At 51.5% G+C, this 19,908-nt stretch overlaps 1 protein-coding gene across 4 annotated transcripts in view; it reads right to left on the bottom strand.

Annotated features, from left to right (window-relative positions):
- The window catches only part of PRKCA (protein kinase C alpha), a 292,204-nt gene that overhangs the window by 73,682 nt on the left and 198,614 nt on the right, over positions 1 to 19,908 (bottom strand). For all 4 annotated transcript variants that reach the window (XM_043905764.1, XM_043905761.1, XM_043905762.1 and 1 more), the window contains exons 4-5: positions 6,612 to 6,723; positions 3,054 to 3,182 (exon numbers count right to left, since the gene is read on the bottom strand). In XM_043905764.1, the coding sequence (XP_043761699.1) occupies positions 3,054 to 3,182; positions 6,612 to 6,723 (241 nt within the window). The remainder of the gene's footprint in view (positions 1 to 3,053; positions 3,183 to 6,611; positions 6,724 to 19,908) is intronic.

Here is a 19,908-nt window from a genome sequence, read left to right as displayed (position 1 = left end):
TCTTTAAAACATTTCCATTGACTAACACAGGTACCTGTGGTTCACAAATTTATCAGGTACTATTAAAAATGTGACTACTTTGACACTTGAACTATGGTTTGGGAACTGCTGGGTGAAGAATGTAGGGAACTCTGCTATTGGCTTTTGTGACTTTTTTTCTGGTATTGCAAGTGCTCCTAGTCACTGTTCATTATTTATACTTCCGTTCTCCTTGAAGCCAGGCTAATTCTGATTCTGAACATCTAAAATTACTCCACAAATTTTAAATAAATGATTACTAATGAGTTATTTCCCTTAGTTTGGCATTCTATATTTAGGGCTGAATTTCCTGCACACAAATAACTGTTCTGTTGTTAAATCAGATTAGCTGTGGATGGAATGTCTGTGCCCCCAGGTTTGCACACTGAGGCCCTTACCCCCTGAGGCTGATGCAGGGGTGGGGCCGTGGGGTGAAGGGGTCGTGAGGAGCCCTCAGGATGGGAACGGCGCCCCGAAGCCTCCACAGCACGGCGCCCTCCTCTGCCGCCCCTGCCCACTCCCAACCTCCTCTCTTGCCCATCCCCTAAGTGAAGACACAGCCAGGAGGCAGCCACTCCATGCCAGGAAGACGGTTCTCTCCAGAAACTGTCAATAGACACCTTGATCTTGCATTTCCCGTCCTCCAGAACCAAGAGAAATTCAGTCCGTGGTATTTACTACAGCAGCCTGAGCTAAGATGAGATTCCAATTCTTCCTGGTACCGTCATTAAAATATCTCTACTTCTATCCATTAAATAGGTTTCCATTAAATTGACGATCTGTGTGACTTCAGGCAAGTTAACTTCTTCATGCCTCGGTTTCATCCTCTGTAAGGATAATAAACTTCTGCACAGGTTTAAGCAAGTCAATCGGGTAAAGTGCCTCAAAGGCGCCCCTCTGGTGGAAAGTGCTCGGTCACTGAGCTGCCGTTGCTGTCAGTATTCAGGAGCCGCTGAGTCCACGGTCCTAGAGCAGAGCCACTTCTCTGCACAAACGTGCAGACCAATCCTCGAGCGATGTGACCCAGACTATAGTCAGAGGTGCCACTGGCTGGCTTTCGTGCATGAAAGTCTCTGACTCAGTGCGGGTCTCTCCCCCGAGATGATTCCACAGTCAAGTTCAACTCTTGGCGACGATGACGTGATCAGCCCCCCGAGCCCCAGGCGGCTCGCCTTGCTGTCCCCGTGAGGGGCGGTCTCTCTCCTGCAGCGGGTGCCGTGAGCCACCCCAGCGGGGCCCCGGTGCCACTCCTGAGGCTCGCTGGAGCCGGGCCCCGTGGGCAGCAGCACGGGGAACGACGGGCGGGCTGAGCGCGCGCGGCCTGGGGTCTGTGTTCAGAAGCCCCAGGACTGGGAGCAACCCCCAGCCAGGTGGTCCTGCCCGAGATGGGGCCGAGACCCTCCCGGCTGAGGTCTGCCTGCTCACCCGCAGGGCGGGGCCACCACAAGGCTTTCAGGGCAAAGGGCCAGCGCTCTGCCTACGCTGCTCCGCCCCTCACCACTCGGTGAGGCTGTTTTACCGTGGTTTTCTCTGAAGCTGCTCCCCACCACGTGACTTTGACAACGGAGGAGCCTTAGTAGAAAAGAGAGAGCAGTCAGTGAGGGGCGGCGACAGTGTGGACCAGGTCGTGCCCCAACCCCCGGGGTCTGCCTGCTATGGGCCCGGGGGCCCAGCCATCAGTAAGAGCGGACCCCCCAAACCCCGCAGCATCAGTCCAACCAGAGGGAACACGGGCGAGAATCGCAGCCCCATGTGCAAGGATGCAGGTAGGGAGGTTCTGAGAAAATAAAGCAACTTCTCTGAAACAGAGTCGCAGGGAGCCCGTGTCTGCCGTGGGGACTTTACCCACCGCCCCATCTGGTCATCAGATGCGTGTGATTCATTTCATGAGGTCACCCGGTGGCAAAGTGAGGGACCCTCACCTTGCAACACCTTGAGACCCTCTGATTTTCCCTGAATTCTTATCTGACAGGAAAGCATGGGGTAGAAAACTTGATTAGTTTTCAAAGAAAAAAATGTGAGCAAGTTCCCCAAAGTGAGCTCTCTCTGGGACAGCCTCCCCTACTCCAACTCTTTCCTTCAACTGACCCTCTGAGTCTCTTTTTTTCTATAAGATCTGTCATTTACAATAAAAGTCAGTCAGCTTTTCCATTTCTGTGATAGCTTAGAATTCCTAAATACAAATGGGAACACAGTCCATGTGCTCATCTGATAAGAGTGGATGTCCTTGTCCAGGAGAAGGGCGTGTCCGCCTGGTGGGATGCGGTGGGCCCAGAACAAGGAGCGAAAGTGGCTGCTGGCTGGGCTTCCACCCTAACTCAGCACAGTGGGCATCGCGGCAGACACGTCCGGTTACCCTGAGGCCCCGTGGCTGAGCGTGGGCTTGGTGGGAGCCCAAAGGAGAAGCTGTCCTGTGACAGCGCCCACCCAGACATGCCCTGAGGGGGGCATCCGGCCGGGAACACGGACGTGGAGCCACCGCGGCCGGGCCCTCATGGGTAAGTGCTGTGGGGGTGTGATGGCTGGGAGCACAGGGCCTGGGGTCCCCACTCACGCTGTGTCTCTGCAGGACCCCATCTCCTGGGGCCTCGGTTTGGTCCTCTGGAAAATGACGCTAGTGATTGGGCAGTTGTGAAAAGTAATAAATTAACCTGTGTGCATTTCTCAGCACCCCATGCAGAGCAGAGGAGCGTAAACACCCAAAGGGCTGCTGTTGTCATCACGGCCGCCTCATCAGGTCACCACAGCCCGACGCCCTGAAACACCTGGACCACCCCTCACCTGCCCCGCCCAGGTTGCACCTTCACCAGCGGCATCTTGTGCCATGGCTTCTGGTGGCCCATCTCCAGGGCACAGACATGCTCTCAGAGCCCTTCTCCGCACGGCGCTCATGGCTCGCTGGACGCTGAGTGTCTGGGACCTCGGGAGACGGGCACACGTGAACCAGCGGCTCTGCGTCCAGCCCGGCCTCGGGGCCGGCCTCCCCTGGTCGGAAGACCTGGGGCAGCCCAGCCGCACCGCGGGGAGCGCCTCACCTGTGACATGCAGCTTTTCGTCCGTGACCTCGGCCTTCAGGTAGATGCGGCCCCGCTTCTCCGTGTGGTCCATCCCACAGAGGCTGGGCACGTTGATCACGCACTGCTTGTGCACGTTCATGTCGCAGGCTGTGAGTCAAGAAGGCAAAGGGTGAGCGGGTGGGTGGCCTGGCACCACCCCCCACCCGTGTTTTGGTTGTGTGAACAGAAGTGGAAGTCAGCCACCCTCTAACTCGATACTCTGCTGTTGGGCGTCGCTGACATAAAGCTCTGCTAGCAGATGTCCCTCACAGCACAGGCTCCTGTGAGTGACACGTCCTAAAATACTCCATCCGTGTCTGTCCAGCCGTAACCGAAGCAGACCACCCCCTCCCGGCCTTCCGAACGCGCCTGCAGTGTTAACCGCAAACAAAATCCAGGCCGGTGAATGCGTACAAACAGGGACTAATTAGTACTTTATCTACACAGAGGCAAGCAATATACACTTCTTAAACAGGATTCTGTCTGCCAAAGAATTTCTTATGCCTTCCTGAGAATTTGTGGGGCTGAGTATATGATATTCAGAAAATGCTCTTTTCCTCAGCAAACTCTCTATTTCCAAGGAGGCTTAAGTGCATTGCTTTTGTTTGTTGTTGCTTTTAAAAGACCCTGTGATTGATATTTTAAACCTATCTTCAAATATTTAAATATTATTCAGCGTAAAACAAATACACGCCTGGCTTGATAAGGCATTCCTCAGCAGCTGACATTACGTGGGCGAGACAGGGGGAGGACTAAAGAAGATCAGTCTTATTGCGGAGAACTAAAGGCTCCCTGAAAAGAGTCCTGTGCGTGGAGCACAAACATAAGACTGTGTAGGTGCTCCTGCTGCACTGGCCCCGTACTCCAGGCTTCCAGAAGGAGCGGGGGCCCCTGGAACCCTCAGGAATTCCCCAGGGGCACCGCAAGGCTCTTCTGACACTTCAAGGTGGAGCCTTCTTGCTACTCTCGTCTTGAGTGTTTAACTCCTCGGTCCATGGGACTCTCCAGGCAAGAACACTAGAGTGGGTTGCCATTTCCTCCTCCAGGGGATCTTCCCGACCCAGGAATTGAACCCTCAGCTCTTGCATCTTCTGCACTGGCAGGTGGGTTCTTTACCAGCTGAGCCACCAGGGAAGCCCATTTAACTCTAACACGATGAACTGAATAGCAAGAAGCAGCGTGAAGCACAGGTCTCAGTCACACAGGGCTCTCGAGAAGCTGTGCTGTGACCTGCACTGACCACCTCACTTGGGCAGAACTTGAAGGAGAAAAGGCTGGCACCTCTGGAACGGCCGTGGGCCCGGGAGGGCGGCGGAGAAAGGACCTGTGTCAGCCGCATCACTCGGAGCTGGTGCGTCCCAGGAAGCGCCCGCTCCTGCTCTGCCCGCTGCGAGGTGAGTCTGTAGAGGGTAGCTGACTCCCCACGAAGCGGGGATGCCCACAGCACCATCACGCTACAGGGTGTAGGGGCACGGGGAGAGCGGTCTCTGCTGCGCAGGTCAGGGGAGGGGTCTGGTCCCCGACCACTGGCTCAGGCTCCTCCTGCTCCAGCTCGGAACACAGACAGCAACCCAGAGCCCCTCAGACTCCGAGGAAAAGAGTTAAAGACACAACACAACACACTGCCTCAGGTGGGAACACAGTCCATAACCAGAATCTGAAGCAGAATCCTAACATATAAACCAGGTGCATGTTATTTTATTAGTGTGTGTGTGTGTGTGCTAAGTCACTTTATTCGTGCCCGACTCTGTGACCCCAAGGATGCAGCCCTCCAGGCTCCTCCGTCCATGGGATCCTCCAGGCAAGAATGCTGGAGTGGACTGTTATTTCCTCCTCCAGGGGTCTTCCCGACCCAGGGACTGAACTCGCATCTTACTTACATCTCCTGCATGGGCAGGCAGATGGATTCTTTACCACTGAGCCACTGGGGAAGGCCTTTTATTAGAATATATTTGGCTAATAAATTCAAGTCTATACCATTTATTTACTATTAGGACATTCCTGGGTAACCATTAACGCCCTCTGATCCTAACACAACTATGAACCGAGCTGCTGGGGATGCTCGCTGGAGACTCAGCTCAACTTCAAGGATGCATTCATTCCTGGCCTGCATTAAAGCTGGCAGCACCCCCAATCCTGGTCCACCCAGAAGAAGGTACAGCCGGCACCCCTGTTTAAAGGCATGGGTCATGGTCCCGGCCGACACAGAAGAGGATGTGGCAGGAGACACGTGGCTTGTTCTGCCCGCTGAGTCAGTGGGCATCAGTCTCAAGGTCACCTTCAACTTGTTACGGTCGAGTGCCTAACACAGCCTCGTATTCACTTTTGCTCCAAGTTTTACAACGGTCAAAAGTGTATTTACAAACGCACTTAGAATCCGCACTAACCCTAAAAGCGGTGTCTTTGGAATCCGATAATCTCTGGAAGCACAGGAAACCACCAGCCCTGAGGATCACAGGGGTTTCTCGAGGCTATTAGTGTCCAGGGCTTGGGAAGGTGAAGCCTGCGTTCTGAGAAGCTACCCGTCTCCTCCATAAAGATCACACAGTCTGCCTTCTATGTACAGTTGACCCTGAGCAACGTGGGTTTGAACCGCATGCGTCCTCTTAGACACGGATCCCCTCCTGAGAATTACACGGTTGGCCTCTGTATCCGCGGAGGGTTACCACGGATCCCGAAGGAAGACGATGCAGGCGCGTGTCTTTGCTCCGGGACAGAAGAGGCTGTGGGCCACAACAGCTGCGTCATCCAGTGACAACATGCTGACTGTACCCAAACTCTTCCTCATCTACTAGGAAAACAGGCTCGGTCATTACCTTCCCCAGTTACCTTCTCCTGCCCTAAAAATAACGTTTTATTGAAACAAATAAATAGCCTGGGGAACCTCACTACATGAGATTAATCAAAACAAAGAGTTTCTATGAAAAAAGATGTCTTTTTCTCCTCCTGCAGTTGGTGCAAACACACGCAGAACAAGAAGGGAGAAGGGGAGAGGGTGGGTGTCTTCTGGGATTTCATCTCTCACTGGCCTGGTAGGATCTGATCTGCCCATAATTACGCAGGACGAGGGAACTTAAAGCAAGATCCTGTTCTTATTTTCACTGTGGTTTTGGCTCCAAGGAGAGCCCACTGGATTTTTCCACAGTCCACCCACTAATTGGAGACACGGGCGGATAATGACTGTGGATGCTCAGCTCGTCTTGAAGCTGAACCAAATGTGGAATCTGGGGGTGGGGTGTCTTCTTTCAACACGTGGCATTTGCTTGGGGATTTGACCAGCCTGCATTTAACAGTGATTGGAGATTTCCACCATGAAAAACTGGGGACAGCACCAACTGCATGAAATCAGGTGCTTTTTTTGGGTTCATAATTAGGCAGGGAAGTCATGTAATAAACTAGAACCTCACCAGTGGAGAGATTCTATACTTTGGTAATTGAGTCCATATCGGAATGAAATCTACCGATTTTCTGAAAGGTTCCTGAGCATCACAGGGCCCCGCTAGCCCCAGGCATGCTGCAAGAACAGAAAACACTCACTGTCACATTTCATCCCCTGGTGGATGAGTCCGTACAGCAGGGACCCGCAGTGATCGCAGAAGGTGGGGCTGCCATAGGTGTGGATCTTGAACTTGTGCTTGCTCCTCGGGTCCTGCAGGGAGAAGTGGTATAAAGACTGTCAGTCACAAGAGGACCACGTCTAGGACTAAGCCAAGGTCCAGCCTGCCCCTCCCATCCCCATGGCAATGGTGGGGCCCGTCCTCTGATGTCCTACGGGGTGGGGCTCCCGTTCCTGGCCGGCCACTGGACACCTGCACCTCCTCTCTTTCCAGGAATGACCTGCACACGTCAGGCTTTCCACCAGAACCACGGCTTCTGGAGCCGTGAGCCACCAAGGGGGTCAAGGTGCTCCAGGCGAGCAGAGCGGTTCAGACCACACAGTATGGTCAAGCATGTCCCCAGGGCCCAGCGTGGGCGGAAGCAGAGCGGGCCCCAAGTCAGGGTGTGTTCGTGAGGCTGAGCCGAGTGACCGTGCACCCCGTCAGCAGAGTTTGGGCCACCTCCTTTTGCACAAGGTTTCCAGAAATTCATGTAAGACCAAACATGGACCCAAACCAGCACCATTTCCCAAGCACCATATGCATCCCTTGTGGTTCAGATGATAAAGAATCTGCCTACAGTGCAGGAGACCTGGGTTCAATCCCTGGAGAAGGGAATGGCAACTCACTCCAGTATTCTTGCCTGGAAAATCCCATGGACAGAGGAGCCTGGTGGGCTACAGTCCACGGGGTCACAAAGAGTCGGATAGGACTGAAGGACTGACAGACACACACACACACACACACACACACACACAGATGCTAGTGATCTTCAAAGTCTTGAGATTTGACCAATGGCCAAGACTTTAACACTGGTTCCCATCTGAGAGCTTTCAGAAATTCACTCAGGACGAGGCTCTGGCTCCTAACATTAAAAAAATTTTTTTTTTTTAAATATTCGCAACACATATTTTTTGAAGCAAGAACACCACTGATTTTATAAATAAAGTTTTACTGGAACACAGCTGTGCTCATTCCCTGATACCTTTTCTGTAGATACAATGGCCCAGTTGAGTGACAGAACCCTAATGACCCACAAAGGCTGAAACACTACTTGGCCCTTACAGAACAAGTCTGCCAGTCTCCGCTTCAGGACGGTGCTGTCTGAAGTATGGTCCCTGCATGGCATCGTCATGACCTGAAACTTGTTAGAAATTAAATCACGGAGCCCCTCCCCGGACCAACTGAATTAAACTCCAGGAACGAGGCTTCACCATGCCCTGCAGACGAGCCTCAGGCTGGCAGGGAGGTGAAGGCAGGGAGCTGCTTTAGGAGGTTTCTGCACAAATACTGAGCGAGTGCCTAAGAGGTTCCAGGTGCACATACATGTCCATGCCTGAGGCAGTCACTAGTTTATTCAGAAATGTCTCTCGGGGTCAGAGAAATCAACGCCTTCCTTGGGCGGTTACTTTCCTGGCCAGTAGCAGCTGTGAACCTGGTCTGAAGGGGTGGCTTCTGCTCTTACCAGTTCTCCCAACACCCCAGGACGCTGGACAGAATATCACGGGCACAGGCTGGCGTCAGCGCTGATCCAAAGTTCCCAGGACGGACAGTACAGGCTGTGCCCACCACGTGGAGGGCAGCGTGGAGGCCAGGGGGAAAGACAGCCCGTCGTCCCCGCAGAAGGACAGCGTCAACCTTTGGCGAGAGATAAATCCAGCCTGGCAGCTCCCACGCGGGCCCCAAGCCCGGGCGCACAGCGGCCCCAGGCGCTGTCCTGCCAGCCGGCCGTCACATCAATCTCTGTTGGCATGGCACACGGGGACTGGCTTCACTTTTCAGGAAGACCCAGGCTTCCTCCTCCAGGCTCTCACCTGGGAAGGTGTGGGAGGAGACCAGGAGTCCTCACACCCTAAAATCCACACGCAGCCAAGGACCGAGCCTATGATGACAGCGACAACGACACCAACACGGCCTCCTGCCTGCTGACCACCCCCGTGTGCGGGAGCTTTCTCACGGTGGACATCTCTCCTACAAGAGCCTTTACAGGGTTCTGGAGGCCTGCGATCTGAATCCAGCCTTGATACAAGCTCAGCAGCCTTGGAAAAGTCATGACGCTTATTTATGAAGCAGAAATAAAGCCAACGTCCTAGCCGGAGAGTGGGACTTAGGGAGCAAATGAGAAAGGGCTTTGCAACTGAGAAATGCCGGGATGAATACAAGAGAAGATGACTTCCAACTGTAACATGCTCATCAGTCATAAAAGAGATTTCCTAAAGCACAGCGCTGAATTTGCCACTGGACCAGAACCAAGGCTGGCAATTAAGTATTAACAGTCTCTAGGCTTCCTGGAAACCAAAGCAAGAGGAGAAAAGAGACAAACACAATAGGCTCTCCTGGGATGGCAAGGCCACCTGTATGCAGAAATCTGTCTTAGCAGCCTCTAAAGTCATTTCTCATCTCACGTGCAGTGAACGGCCAACACACGGGTGTGAGAGGAACCTGCAGGTCTTGACCAGAGCACACTTTCCGCCCGGTTCACTGGGGACGCCCCACTGTTACCCACACAGAAGTGATGGGAGGTCCGGCCACACTCGGCGCCACAGACACGCAGCTGGTCTATGCACCAAAGCTGCACTGCCACCAGGCTGGCGACATTTTTTTCATTTCGTGCAATACATGCAAATCTTACTTCTTATTTCTCCAGGCACTGGCAACCTCTCATTAAGTGCAGCGTGAAACCCACTGTCATATGTCACAAGCCTGACATTATATTATAATGAATTCAGGAAACGCTTCGTTCAGACGCTCTATTGTCTACACCTTTGGGGGAGAAGAAACGTTTTTGACTAAACCAATTTTCATAGGCACTGACGAAGTCTAACCTAGAAGTCTAAATCTAGACCTCTTAGGAAAAAATAACACAGGAGAATTTCAAGTTCTATTGGAAGCATCTGCTAGCCTGCTTTTCCTATCTTAGTTTTATAATGTAGCAACATCACTGGAAAATTTCTCAGCATTTCTACCAGGACTTTTCAAAGTCATCACCATCACATTGTAATACATCCAAAGTAAACCCATGGGTCTCCAGTGCACAGTATTTTGAGGCTGATGAGCCTTGCATTTCCGGAACATCTTCTTGAATTATCTGTAAGCATCCAGAAGGCGTATTCTAGATGAGTTTTAAATTGCAGGCTTCCAGGATGGAGACTCATCTAGCAACGTGCAATGTGAAACCTCTAGAGGAGTTAGGAGCCCTCCTTCCCCAGGAGGCAGGCAATCAATGGTGCTTTCTGATGAGGATGTTTATATTCGAAGGGACATCCTTTCAAAAGCCCTTTTAATTTGGTGAGTGAAATGATGGCAGGCTCTTGGCAGGAGGTCACCCTGGCGTGAACGCCCCACAGCTTTTTCAGAGGATGGAAGTGGCCGTCACTGAGGGCTGCAGTTCAGGGTGTAGGAGCTTCTGGAAAGGACTGTTGTTCAGTGGAGCCCTGGGTGGGCCTTGCTCAGCCGCTCAGAGCAGCGAGGCTCCTTCAAGCCGCTCCCTCTAAGCACCAGGAAGGTCCCTGCTCTCACCATCTGAGATGTTCTCATGAGTCACACTCATGAGCCAGGCTTGGGTCTAAATGTCACCCACACAAGCAACACCAGAAACTCTGCTCCAAGAGTGAGTCTGGCATTGTTTTTGTGACCTTAAACTTCTTGGGAAGCAGGGTTTTTGTTTTGTTTTGTTTTGTTTAAAAAAAAAAAAAAACAACTCTATGACTTAAAAAAATCCCTATTTAAAACTTTTTGTTAACCTGAGAGTACTATCAAAAGGAGATCATCAGATGAAGGCGATTTTACGTAACCAGGGTGAGTCTAACCATTACTTTGGACATCGTGTGTTGGGCAAGCAAGCCTCTGACAGCCCTTCTCAGGTTCCAGGACCAGCCTGCTCACAGGCCACCGGCACAGAGTAGGCGCACAATAACAGTCTTTGAGGTGAAATGAAGAAATCGATAACTAATTAGGATGTGTGTGTGTGTGTGTATGTGTCTCAGTTGTGTCTGATTCTTTGCAACCCCAAGGACTGTAGCCTACCAGACTCCACTGTCCATGAAAATTTCCAGAAAGAATGCTGCAGTGGGCTGCCATTTCCTTCTCCAAGCTAATAAGGATATTCCGTATCTTTCTGATGAATAATATTTAGACTTTGTGGTTTGAGGGCTCCCCTGGAGGCTCAGACAGTAAAGAATCTGCCTGCAGTGCGGGAGACCCAGGTTTGATCCCTGGGTTGGGAAGATCCCCTGGAGAAGGGAATGGTAACCCACCCCAGTATTCTTGCCTGGAGAATCCCATGGTCAGAGGAGCCTGGAGGGCTACTGTCCATGGACACGGATTGTAGAGTTGGACATGACGGAGTGACTAACACTTTCACTTTTGTGGTTTGAATACTTGCATATTTTAAGCATCTTATTTTAATGTCAGAATTTCAAGCTAAACCATTAAAGATTCTTTTGGAATTTGGAAGCTGTAATTAATAAATGTTTATATATGTCAGGTTTTCCTGAGACGACGGCAATGTATAGAGGCTATTACAAAGTAAGGAGATGCTGGTTGTATTATAGCTTTTAATTAAGATTTCCGTTTTGCTGGCGGCTGGAGGACCCCGTGCCGCGCAGTGATCCCATGTGGATGCCTTCCCAGCAGGCTGCTGGACTGGAGACGCTGCAGACAAGCCCCTTCATCACCAGACACAACAGCTGCGCCCAAACTCCTCCACCCTGGAGGCTCTCCCTTGGATGGGCTCGTGAACCGGCAGAACCATCGCCAAATAAATTCAGCTGGGATCCGTGGCAATTTGGATGACATAGATTATGTATGAATTCACTTTTATAACTTAAATCTTCTAGACAGTGTTTAAAGGCTCCTCTCACTGTCACTGCTGAAGCTAGTCTGTCTCACTTCCCCAGAGGCAAGCTACTTGTGTATCTATCAAGAGGAGAGCCGTTTGACTGTCCTCTCTCTGAGGCTTATTTGTTACCCAGTTTTTACGTGAATGTCATTATGTTTTATGCTTCCCTTGGTGGCTTGCTCTTTTCCTCAGACGATACATCTTGGAGACCTGTCCATGTCATTACAGAGAGATCTAACTCATTTGATTTAAGTATTCCCTAATATACGTAAATTATGGCTTATTTAGCCTTGCTGCTAGAGATTTATATAGGATTTTTTTTTTAAAGAGTCTGCTTCTTCACATTTAATGATGACAGCATCTTGCATAGCTGGGCAAAGAACCCGTAGAATCTTTCTGCCAGCCAAGCTGAGTTTGACAAAGTGGTCCAACTGTAGATGTAAATGTTATTCATCAGAATAAAATGGGGCTGCAAGCCTGTGCGCTCAGTCACTTCAGTCGTGTCTGACTCTCTGTGACCCCATGGACTGTAGCCCCCCAGGCTCCTCTGTCCATGGGATTCTCTAGGCAAGACTACTGGAGTGGGCTGCCGTGCCCTCCTCCAGGGGCTCTTCCCAACCCAGGGATTGATTGAACCCGCGGGTTCTTTACCACTAGGGCCAGCTGAGAAGCCCGGGGTTTCATTAAGATAAAAAATTAAGCATCACCAGAGATAGAAGATCCTTAGTTCTATTTTAGAGCAGGACACATTCAGCAAGGCTGGTGGGTCCCTCACCCTCCTACATGACAGAGCAAGTGGTGGGGGCAAGAACACAACCCCCCCCCCCCACATATTCCTGAACCTCTGGATCGATATTCTGTACTCGGGAGCTCATGGGTGTTTCTCCAAGGATATACCATTCGTTTTCCTTTCCTGACACCCTAAGGAAAAAAATCGACTTACATTTATCTGTCTTACAACCCACGTCTCCCGTGTCTCTGGCACTGGTTGGTGGATTCTCTACCACTCACCACCTGGGAAGCCTCCCTCCAATGATGGTGTCCTTTCAAAACTGCAGGAAGAGGATCAAAATCCAGGCGCGGGCACTGGTACGATGCTGCTGTATGGATTTCACCAGAGCTTACACGGACTCACTCGCGAGTGTGTGTAGTTCTGTGATCACACTCACGCTCATGACATCAAAGGACTCTAGCCCCACAAAGAAGACCCTGCACTATCTGCCCCCAGAGCCAACTCTCCCCCACCCTAACCGCTGGCAAGCACCCATCTATTCTCTATGAGATAAAATTTTACAGCATTTTTGAAAGCACCAAATAATATTTGTTCTAATGAAGGATTCGGTTAGCTCCAGCGCCTCAGTCTGAGAGGAAAACAGACTAGGAACCCAAGAAGCATCTTAATTATGTGAACCCTTGCCAGTTCTCAACGGCTGTCTCCTAAAAAAAATTCATGGCCAAGTTTAGAGGACTATCTGAGAACAAATCAGAGATACACGGAGACCAGAGTCTTGCTTCATTTAGCAAAGACAGAAGTGGGCTGTTGTTCACACGAGGAGCCCCGGCCGACACTTGAGATGGGGTGGGACCGCTCCTACATGCAGGACGTGGTTGGGGTGGACAATGGGCAGGGAGGGGCACTGTGTGGATTTTTGTCAGAGACTCAAGAAAGCACAGCGTTACTTTCAGGAAGGCTGGGTTTTGGACCTCCCTCTCAGACTGGAAGATTCCCAAGCAGCTGGTGTTTGTTCGGCTGATTAAACACAGCAGAGGAGGCAGAAACTGCATTCCTGCCTCTTTCCTGTCCGCGGAGTCCAAAGGGGGCAGGCAGGACGCGTCCTTCCTCTGCAGCCTCGGACTCCTCACTCACGCTGCTCGTTACTCCCAACAGTCACCTCCCAAGAGGCCATCCTCTCCAAGTTATATTCCATATTTACTTCCTGACGTCCAGCAATCTCTCTGCTTACAATCTTTTTTTTTTTCTTAATGTGCAGCTTATCATAAAATATTATTCAGTTCAGTTCAGTCACTCAGTCATGTGTGACTCTTTGCGACCCCATGAATCACGGCATGCTAGGCCTCCCTGTCCATCATCACCTCCCGGAGTTTACTCAAACTCATGTCCATTGAGTCGGTGATGCCATCCAGCCATCTCATCCTCTGTCGTCCCCTCCTCCTCCTGCCCCCAATCCCTCCCAGCATCAGGGTCTTTTCCAATGAATCAACTCTTCACATGAGGTGGCCAAAGTATTGGAGTTTCAGCTTCAGCATCAGTCCTTCCAATGAACACCCAGGATTGATCTCCTTTAGGAGGGACTGGTTGGATCTCCACCCATCAATAATTTTCAATTGTTTATTTACATGCTCACTTATGTAAATAAAATCATTAATTAAAATAAAATTAGAAAATAGAAAGGAAAATTATATACTTGGGATATGCTTCATTCAAAAAAGACAGTGTGTGGATTTGCGTGTTTTCTTAAGAATCATATAAACAGACTGGTCTGTCTGTTTTGTCTTTTTACTTTTTTTAATCAGTTCCTATCAAGCATTTCTCGATGTCATTAACTACAAAGCAGTATCACATTATACTGCATGGTATTTCATCATAAGGCTGTACCATTTTTTATTTAACCAATCCCCAATTCCTACACATTTAGGTTACTTCAGTTTCCCTGCTACAAACCACACTACCACAGGTGCCTGGGAACACACACGGTGCAAGGAACGACAGTGACACCGTCCATTTTTACTCTCTCTTGATTCCCTTTTCCACTACTGGAGTAGCAGGCAGATACCCCTGAACTCCACTAGAGGGGAACAGCATGGCATCAGGGAAGGGAGGTAGGAAGAGATCCCCATCATCACTGGGAGCAGACGAGAAGCCTGCCGATGCAGCTCCCACAAAGCCGCATTTCAGAGCTGGTGGGGCCCTCGTCTTTACCATCAGCTACTCCAGAGAAGTTAAATCAGGCTCAGATTTTATTCAGCCTCAACGACACGTTCAATTCGAACATTCCGTTTGTTCTGGAAGGCGATTTTTCTGTTATTCTTGATCAAGCCCACAGCATTCAACAGCCAAACTGATGCCATTTCAGAAAGAATCTAATTGGTGCTCAGAAGACAGCATGTTCTGTACACAGAGACATTTCTACAGGGAAACACACCCCTCACCCTGGGAGACTTTCTCATGATGGACTAGGAGACAGAGATTTGTCCATCAGCCCAAGGCTGCCCAGGGGACCCACTTCAGTGTCCACTGAACTGACCACCAGCTATTTGCTGAGCACTTGAAATGTGATGACTTCTACTGAGGACCTCAATTTTTGTTTATTTTAATCCATTTAGATTTAAAAAGCCACAGGGGGCCAGGAATCAGAGAACACCTTCTGAGAGACACTGAGTTCAAGCACCTGCTCCTTTCTCCTTGTTGTCCAATCACTCAGTCGTGTCTGACTCTTTGTGACCCCATGGACTGAAGCATGCCAGGCTTTCCTGTCCTCCACTACCTCCCAGAGTCTGCCCACAGACTCTGTCCATTGAGTCGGTGATGCCATCCAACCATCTCGTCCTCTGTCACCACCTTTTCCTTCTGCCTTCAGTCTTTCCCAGCATCAGGGCCTTTTCCAATGAGTTAGCTTTTTGCATCAGGTGGTCAAGGTATTGGAACATCAGCTTCAGTCCTTCCAATGAACATCCTTTCTCCTGCTCCTCCTCCAAAGCATCACAAGGGCAGAGTCACCAGGAGGGGCTTTCGGACCTTCCGAGGGCAGCTGGACAAGCTGGCTTGTGACTCAGGGGCTGGACACCGCCCTTGGACACTCGCCCTGCACCACCGCCCAATGCCAGGCTTTCTGCCCTACATCAGGTCTCAGGGGCTTTGATCCACACCCACTCAGTATTCATGCTGCTGATACACTGACCAACTGAGCAACAACAACAAGCTGATGTATTGTCATGACTATTGTTAAGTGTATTTTTAGAGAACTTTTTCTTGATGTGGACTCTGAACTTAGTTTCAAATCTTTGCCAAGTTTTAATTCAGGGAACCCACCTGAGGACCAGCAATTTAAAGACACACCTGAACCACAACGTCATTACCAAGAAAATGCCAGCTCATGGGCCTCAAGCACTCAGGTATCTCTTGAGTTGGCTCTGTTAGTCCTGAAAACTGCAGTCCCAAGATTTCATTGACTGGACAGTTCAATTCATCTAAAATTTCAGGGAAGAAGGAGCCACCTTTCTTGAACAGCAAGATTGGCCTGAGTTTTCTCTATGGAACTTCCAGTTCCTCTGTAGATGGGTTCATCAGGTTAACCAGGGGTTAACATCTGTTAGCAGCAGAGGCATGAGCTGGAACTTAGTCACTGAAAGAGCGAAATCCATGTTGATGACCAATGAAGACTTAGTCCACCCCGGCCACCTCACCAGAGGACAACTTCATCACAGAACCTCAGAGCTGAGTTCTTTCAGATGCTTCTTGATCAAACAGATTCCAAGCTGCAAGGCTCTTTGGTCAGCTGCCACGTGGATCCAGTTCCCCATATGAAATAGGCCCAGGATAATTAAGAGAGAGGCTGGACCCAAGCCAGGCCCTTGAGGTGCAGTAACTGCGGGTGCCCTTCATGGGCACGGCTGACACGAAGGCCCGTCACCATGGCAACGGCTGCTCCGGCTCCTGGGACTTGCTGGGCTCCTGTGAACTAGAACCAGAACGCCCTCTCCGTTACAGACCAGAGTCCTCTTTCTTTTCCCCCCAAAACAGCTCTCTGGGTTTCGCTGGAGTGACCCCTGGAGAGCTGACGGAATCACCTGCCAGCCTCTCTTGCAGCTACAGGGGCCGCCGGGGGCAGAGCTCTGACCGCTCGATTGGAGACGCGGGTCCGCTGGTCACTCCCAGGCAGGCGGATGTCCCTTGACAGGCGCCGCGTCCCTGTGGCTGCTGCTTTGTCTCCTTCCTGCCTAGAGGATGGACGGCTACTTCCGGCCTGGAGGACGCACGCCTACTTCCGGCCTGGAGGACGGACGGCTCCCTCACAACCAAACGCGATGCAATTCCCTCCGAAGGCCGAGCGCACTGGAAACTCTTAAAAGAGAGCGGGGTGTTTCATCACCTCAGGAAGCCAGGCCGCAGTGAAGAGGGGCCGTCCAGAGGATGGCCGAGCGGCTCTCCAGCTTCTCCCCGTTTCCGCGAGTCAGGGACAAGCGGGACGGGTGGTGTCTTGTCTCTCCTGCTGCCGTCCCGGGACGGGGTGACTTGGCGCTCCCCGAAGGCTGGGAGACACGTGTTCACGAGTCTGTGTTCTCAGCAACCACTGCGGCCACTGAAGGGAACGTGTGACAGTCTGCCTGACTTGAAAATTTTTTTAATTACAAAAAAAAAAAAAAGCTGCTTTCTTCAATATTTTGGGCTGTCTGTAAGGAACAACTACCCACATCTGCATGTAGCCGCCTCCCTCATGTTATCACCTCAGAAAGGGTTAGGAAAGGGTTAAGAAAAATCCTCATCTCCTGGGCGACCTACAGGCAGCTTCACTCCCGAGTTCCCTCCTTCCCTTCTCAAGGTTTCAGAGGGACTCTGAACATGTCTGAGAACCTCTGCCCGGTGAGGTTTTGCCGGGAGAGGCCGAGCAGGGGCGAGGAGGGCTGGGCGCTGCCCACGTCTGAGGCTGGAGGCCCTGGCCGGCCCGCCGGCCCCAGAGGGCTCTCAGTTCACAGATGAAGATAATGATACTCATTTGAGGGCTGTGTTACGCCCTGTGTTGCATATACAAATCAGCCTTAATGGGCATTTTAAAAAATTTCCCACGGGGAAAATAGGCCATGCGAAAGTGCCAGGCATTCAACTGTCACTTCCTCCCGGGGAAAGAGGGAAAAGGGAAAACCGAGAGGCCTGCTCGCGGCCGCCAGCCGCCGCCCTCAGCTAGGATCACTGACGCTTCTCCCACACAACTGGCGTCCTCAGAGCTGCGGCCCCGGGGAGGGGTGACGCCCGCGGGGGGGTCGAGGACCCGTGGGTTGGGAAGCGGCAGTGAGGGAGGGGGCGCCGCCTGTTTCTTTGCATCACCCTGTTCTGGCGTCCACAGTGCAGCCTTCGTCAGAGGCGCCCGGCTGCAGCCACCTTGGTGAGAAGCACCACGTCAGCCATTCTGCAAAGCCACTCTCCCCACCCTCCGTCCTCCGACCGACTCAGAATACATGTCCTGGAAAACTGCCGAGACTGGAGGGCTTTTTAAACCCATAAACCCTTCGTTTCTCAGTTCCCAAGGGAAGGGTGTGTGATACTGGGGGCTAATTGTGTTCAACGGGATCAGCTTCACTCATATGGCATCCCTTCCTTGCCATTTCTGAGGGAGAGTCTAGAAATAAGAGAGAATTAAGATGATGGACAGATGGACGGATGGACAGAAGGGGTGCAGGGAAGAGGCAGGACGCGTTCACACCTGCAGTATGGAGGTCTGCTCTCTCCAGCTGTGACCTCTCTTGAGCTTTTCGGTGGGGACGCCGTCACTAGCTCAAGCCCATGTCCTCGAGGAAAGCGGACACACAGTACAGAAAAGTGAGCTCCGCTGGTGCCTCAGTTGGTAAAGAAGCCACCTGCCAATGCAGGAGACCCAGGTTCGATCCTTGGGTCAGGAAGATCCTCCAGAGGAGGGAATGGCTACCCACTCCAGTATTCTTGCCTGGAGAAATCCATGGACAGAGGAGCCTGGCTACAGTCCAGAGGGTTGCAAGACTGAGTGACTAACACCTCCGCTTCACTTTTTGGAAGTTGGAGGCAGATGGCCTGTGCTGGCAGCTCCAGGCCAGTCCACACATAAGTTACCCAAACAAAGGCAACAGGCGCCTTAGGGACAAACCTTGGCCTGTCCCCCGGTTCACCATCAAATCTGCTGTTCTGATCCCCGTGGTCCTGTAATCCCCCACCCGGGGACATTGGCAACGCTGGTGTAAGCCAGATAATGACATGAGGTTTCTGGTGACAGATGGACTGAGCCCTTCTGAAGAACAAAGACGAGCCTCGAAGCCAGCCGAGGAGCCAGGAGAGGAACAGACCCGAGGACCAGATGCGCACAGGAAGAGGCAAGCCCACGCCAGGCAGGCTGAGAGGGCGCAGGCTGTCCCAGGCCGCCCCCTGCCCCATCAGGCCCTGAGATGAGACAGCACCTGGACATATGTGCCTTTGATCTCGGGCTCCTCGTATATTTCATCAGGAAGAGGCTGAGGAGAACACGGTATAATGCATTTTGTGCCACTTTTCCAGAGGCTGTGGTTTATAAATGTTCTGTGTTAATCAGAATGATAAATGAGGGAACTTAATTCAAAAAATGTTTTATATCATAAGCTGTTCAGGCCTGTGTCCCCGTCTCACTTGAGCCCCCAGCCAGCTGCAGGGAGGCTGGAATTCCTGCTCCTGGTCTGAGGCTGGCTGTGGTCCTCCCTTCAAAGCCCCTGGTCACTTCCTTAGGCCCCCAGAGACCCTTTACAAGCCCCCAACCCCTGCCCCACTCCTGCCTAAACTACCAGCCACTTGGCTCTTCTTCTCCAGATCGATCTCTCTGGAATATAAGCTTATATCAGTCGTTGTTGCTGTTGTTCACTCGCTAAATCACATCCGACTCTTTGTGATCCCATGGACTGCAGCACACCAGGATTCCCTGTCCCTCACTATCTCCCGGAGCTTGCTCAAATTCATGTCCATTGAGTCAATGATGCCATCCAGCCATCTCATCCTCTGCTGTCCCCTTCTCTTGCCTTTAATCTTCCCCAGCATCAGGGTTTTACCACAGTTGCAACTAATTAGTTAATTAACTATGTGACGATGGCTAAGAGCAAACGTGTCTCATTACAGTGCATCCTCCAGCCAGTGGTTTCCATCAACGTGGGGACGGGCTTTGGCGGCTGGGGACAGAGGTGCTGTGCCCGCGGCTCCCGGCCCAGCCTGGGTGTGCGTCATGGAGGTGGATGGAAGCAGCCACTGTGCCTTATTCACAGGCGGCTCTCCACTTAAGAACGGGCTGTTTAAAAAATCCTATGCAAGGATGTTGTTCTAAAGCAGGATGTTTATGCCCTGGAAACGGCTCCACACGTGGCTCATTTCCCAAAGCAGACCCTCTGACCCCAGTGCTACCTTGAGAGCTCTACGGACCATAATCCCATGATTACACAAACCAGACAATGCCCGTCATCACCTGAACACCGGCTGCTTCTCTCCTTGGTCACAGAATCCCCGTTTTAGCTGGGCACACTGAGATCCATACTGAAGGAAAACATTTTTCCAGCATTTAAGTGTGGTCACGAGATAAATGAGATACAAGCGAAGCGTTACATGGACTTCCTGAAAATCGGCTTAAGGAGAGGTGCCCTTTTTGCCCTTTGGGTGGCATGAAACACCAACCTG

Source organism: Cervus elaphus, chromosome 5 (genome assembly GCF_910594005.1).
Source record: "Cervus elaphus chromosome 5, mCerEla1.1, whole genome shotgun sequence".
Lineage (NCBI taxonomy): Eukaryota > Metazoa > Chordata > Mammalia > Artiodactyla > Cervidae > Cervus > Cervus elaphus.
This window is presented reverse-complemented; position numbering and strand designations above follow the sequence as displayed.